General features: G+C 39.3%; 1 protein-coding gene and 1 pseudogene across 1 annotated transcript; one reads left to right on the top strand and one right to left on the bottom strand.

Annotated features, from left to right (window-relative positions):
• Positions 1–12: 12 nt before the first annotated feature.
• Positions 13–4,273, bottom strand: LOC134805550 (putative nuclease HARBI1; the record flags this gene model as incomplete). The annotated part of the gene is made up of 2 exons (XM_063778827.1): positions 3,890–4,273; positions 13–571 (listed from the first exon to the last, which is right to left on the bottom strand). Coding segments are annotated over exons 1-2 (852 nt in total), but the record flags the coding sequence as incomplete, so codon positions are not given.
• Positions 635–2,028, top strand: LOC134805549 (uncharacterized; annotated as a pseudogene).
• Positions 4,274–5,207: the final 934 nt, after the last annotated feature.

Consider the following 5,207-nt stretch of genomic DNA (forward strand, 5'->3'; position numbering starts at 1 on the left):
GTGGTTATATACACGTTGCAGTACAGTCAAGTTACGACTTGGATATGGTCTTAAAACATTTTCAGACAAAGCGAAGGCCTCATCGCCTATCAATACATAGGGCATTGGTTTTCCATTAATGTCATTTGGTAGTCGTTCCGGTTGTGGCAATTCTATTTGCCCTGATTCTAATTGTCTATTAAATGATGTGTTTTTGAATACATTTGAATCTGTGGAGCCACCATACGCCCCTACTTCAATGCAAATAAAGCTATAATTAGCATCACAAATTGCCATTAAAATGAGAGAAAAATAGTTTTTATAATTGTAAAATAGTGATCCACTTTGATTAGGCTTTGTTATTTCTATGTGTTTGCCATCAACAACTCCTATCAGGTTAGGAAAGTTGGTGCGTAGATAAAATTCTTGTGATATTTTTCTGAAGTCCTCGCTGGTTTTTTCCTCCATATAAATAGGCATTAAACAATCCCATATAGCATCACAGACTTGTTTGATAATGTAATGTATGGTTGACACTCCCATTAGAAACTGATAATGTAAATCATGGAAACTGTTGCCAGTCGCAAGAAACCTGTAACAATGGAAATGCTTTAAATTTAGTGTGTACTTATAGTCTAAGAGTTGGCCACAATATATGGTATACAATCAGCGTAGCATCTAAACCCTTCTACCTTTTGAGCCTAATTGGTTTGAACACTGGATCCATAAACCTAGCAGCTACTTATCATTGGCAAGCTCTACTGATACAGGTATATAGTTGCAGTAATAACGGCAGGAAAGCACACCAACTAGAAGGGTTAGGATGCTCAGCAGATAGTATTCGAAAAATTGTGGTAAGATTTCTGTCTATTGTTAAACATTTTAAACAAATCATTTTTTTATTTCAGGCAAAGAAGTACAAAACAAGTGGAAACACATAAGAGATAATTTCCGGCGCGAATACCAGGCCCAAAAAGATGTAACTTCTGGTCAAGGTCAAAAAAAAAGGAAAAAATATAGGTATTATGACCAGTTACTATTTTTGATTCCATATGTTAAAGAAGCTCCCACATCAGGGAACTACAAAAGGGAAAATAATAATACATCACAGTGGACTGATTCAAATCATTCAGATGAAGAAAATATAGAAAAATTAGAAGTTCCTGCAATGCCTAAAACAACAAAAAAAAGGAAAAAGGACAAAAATTAATTTGAAGATGAAATTTTAAAAATTATGAAAGCAGACATGGCCACTGTCGATGAAGATCGGACGTTCTGCCTGTCCTTAGTCTCATCTTTAAAAAAAATGGATGATGATACAAAAATAGCTGCTAAAATAGATATATTAAACATAATTCGTCAGCATTGTGGATCGGGCCCACAAACCCAGGCATATGAGCCATATATAAGTATTAATGAAGAACCAATAGCCAGGCCATCTACAATAGCCAATCCATCAACGTCTGTACATCCATCGAAAAAAATTAAACTACTAAGCCAATCCCAAACCCACAAGACACAAATCCAGCCATTGGAGCCATATATAAGTATTAATGAAGAACCAATATCCGGGCCACCTACAATAGCCAATCCATCAACTACAATGCCTGTACAGTCGTCGAAACAAATTAAAATACTAAGCCAATCCCAAACCCACAACACACAAACCCAGCCCTATGAGCCCTATATAAGTATTAAAGAAGAGCCAATAGCCGGGTCATCTACAATAGCCAATCCATCAACTAAAGCGCCTGTACAGCCGTCGAAACAAATTAAAATACTAAAACAGTCCCAATATCGCCCATCGCCTATTATAAAACTAAACCCAAACATCAAACCATTCAAGATCATTCAGTATTCTCCGCCTGCGCCTGCCGACAGTTCCAGTAAAACAACACAGCCGCATTCTACTAGTATGCCATAGTAATTAATTAAGTTACATGATGCGGATGAATATTTCAGTATCATATACATCTATGTCATGTCTACTACGTTGGTATTATTTTGTGTGGCTAGGAATTTTAATACTTACTTACAAAGAAAAAAGAAAAAGTATGGGAAAAAGTGATAGAGAGACGCCTGAGAGATGAGAGTGATATAACACAAAACCAGTTCGGGTTTATGCCGGGGAGAGGTACAACAGACGCCATTTTTGCACTTCGCCATCTGTGCGAAAAATACAGACATGCCAAAAAGAACCTGCATATGGTGTTTGTTGACCTCGAAAAAGCATACGACCGAGTACCCCGAGAGGTTTTGTGGTGGGCTCTGAAAGAGAAATGCGTGCCTGGGAAGTATGTAGAGCTAATCCGGTCAATGTACAACCGATGTTGTACACGCGTCCGGTCAGCTGCTGGCACCACCGACAAGTTCAGTGTCACGGTAGGCTTGCACCAGGGATCGGCTTTAAGCCCTTACCTCTTCCTGCTTGTTATGGACGCTCTGTCGTCGGACATACAGGAGGAGGCACCCTGGTGTATGCTGTTTGCCGATGACATTGTGCTTGTTGGTGAAAACGAACTCGAGGTGCAGAGCAGACTTGAGAAATGGCGGCAAAAATTGGAGAATGTTGGCCTGAAGATCAGCAGATCTAAAACAGAACACATGTTCTGCGATTTTGGCGGTCTCTCCAGTTTTGCTGCCATAGAACTCGACGGCGTTACATTGCCGGTCTGCTCCGACTTTAAGTACCTCGGTTCGCTCGTACAGTGCGATGGCGATATTGACCGTGACGTGAAAAACCGGATTAGCACAGGATGGATGAAATGGCGACAGGTCGCGGGAACCATTTGCGACGCCCGAATGCCTCTTCGGTTGAAGGGTAAAATTTATAAATCAGTCATAAGACCTGTCGTCATGTATGGATCAGAGTGTTGGGCCCTAAAGGTGACGGATGAAAAGAGATTGCATGTAGCGGAGATGCGAATGTTAAGATGGATGTGTGGCGTGACGAGAATGGATAGGATAAGGAATGAGTATATAAGAGGAAGCCTGAAAGTTGCACCCATAACAGAAAAAGTAAGGGCAAATCGCCTAGCGTGCTACGGGCATGTGATGCGGAGGGATGAAAGTCATGTGACGAGAAAGGTATTACGAATGAATGTGGAGGGAAGTACGAGGAAAGGAAAACCGAGGAAAAGGTGGATGGACTGTGTGAGAGATGATATGAAACGAACGCAAGTGAATGATGAAATGACGGGCGACAGAGAGGTGTGGAAGAGAAAGACATGCTGCGCCGACCCCAAGTGAATGGGACAAGGGCAAGAGAATGATGAAAGAAAATCGTGCAAGTACAAGTTTTACACACGAAACTTCTACTCATTCTATTTTCTTTGTATTAATTGTTTTCAAATCTGATACTTAAATATTCATACCTAGCTTCAGTAATATCATTGTTACAATTTAGTTGTATTTGGTTACGTTGTATTAATTAAAATGAATCAATAAAATATAAGTATGTTGTTTATTATGTTTCCTATTTATAAATATTCTTAAGAGGAAAGGGGATGACCATTTCTCCATACAAATGAAGTCCCTGTTTTCCTCTCTGGATTTCTTAGACATAATTTGATAATACATAATTTGACTTTAATCATTATTGTAATACCAATTTAGGAAAAAACAAATTGCATACAAATTTATACTCTTGTAGGAGTAAACCTGTGGTTGATATACAACAAATTGTGTCAATATATTTTCAACTAGCTACCCGCTCCGGCTTCTCACCAAACCACATGAAAATCCGTTTAGTTCTTAGCGAGTTTATCGCGAACATATCTACAGACGCGGCGTGGAGGGGTGTTTTATAAGGTGTAGTGATACTATTAATATCCATACAGGAAAATGAGGAGGACTACGTTTGTATGAAAAGGTGATTTCGCGCGGGTTCTCCACCTTCGTCAACACTGACCTCAGTGTCACAGCTAATCTCTGCACAGCTGGTATTGCAATCCTCATATTGGTGTCTTGAAGAGTTATTCGTGGGCTCACGAGTGCCAATAATTCATCAAATGTGTTTATTGACATTCGAAAATAGTTAAAAAATTTGTCAGGATACATCCTCAGATCTTCATATAGTGACACAAACTGGCCTTTTAAATATCTATTGTCATTAAGAGGATGTACCCAAAATGATTTAAGTTTCATTTTTCGTCTTCTCGCAACAGAAATGGCAATTGCTAATACTTTTGGATTTATATTCATTTTTACTACACGTTCAAAAGACAGGGAGTACCACTGACAGGTGATTTTTAAGCGTTCATATGAACACAAATATTAGAAACGGTAAAAAAGCGCCAACGTCGGGTTTTTAACGCGCGTTGAAAAAGCTGTCGTGCGAACGGGGCCTACCTGTCATAAAGCCGTAACAGACTACCGCACCGAACCGCGCCCGGCAGTATGGTATTCACGAACGTACGGTGGGCCTACCGTGAATAGGAGTAAAATTTGCGAACTACGTTGTTCGCGGTAGGCCCTCTGACACACGATCTAAGTGCGCCGGAACGCACTAAGTTCATTTAAAAGTTTGTATGAAGCGAATTATTTTTATTTTGAAAAAATAAAGTGATTTCATCATTTTTAGAAATGTATTCCCTAAGGGAGTTAAAATGCCTTTCATTAAAAGTTTGTATTAATCCCCAATTTATGGTGAAGAAACGGTTGAAAATTTGTATCGGGAGTGAATTTTGTTTTTTAAAAGGTGGTGAAAAGGGGATTGAAAGTTTGTATGGAGCGAATTATTTTTATTTTAGAAAAAAGAAAGTGATTTCAGTGATTTTAGAAATGTATTCGCTAAGGGTTAAAATACCTTTCATTGAAAGTTTGTATTAATCCCCAATTTATAGTGAAGAAACGGTTGAAAATTTGCATCAGGAGCGAATTTTTGTTTTTTAACTACTTGAGAATCTTCTAAGGGGGTTGAGAGGGATTATATCGAGAACAATTTTTTCTAGACCTGGCCGCAGACGTTTGGAATTTTCATTCGGTTTCCGCACGGAATGACAGGTGGGAACGGGACGTCGCTCTACAAATGCATGGTGCTGTCTCGCTTGCACATGTCATTCCGTACGGAAAATTCCGAGCGTGTGGGGCCAGGCTAATCCGTGACGTGCCAAAAGGAGACATAATATAGATAGGTGATACGAAGTTCACCGGGTCAGTTAGTATGTAATAAATAGTAATAATTGATGTTTATCATGATTAACCTTCTGATGACCGGCGTCCTACAC

This window comes from Cydia splendana, unplaced genomic scaffold (genome assembly GCF_910591565.1).
Source record: "Cydia splendana unplaced genomic scaffold, ilCydSple1.2 scaffold_163_ctg1, whole genome shotgun sequence".
NCBI classification, from domain to species: Eukaryota; Metazoa; Arthropoda; class Insecta; order Lepidoptera; family Tortricidae; genus Cydia; species Cydia splendana.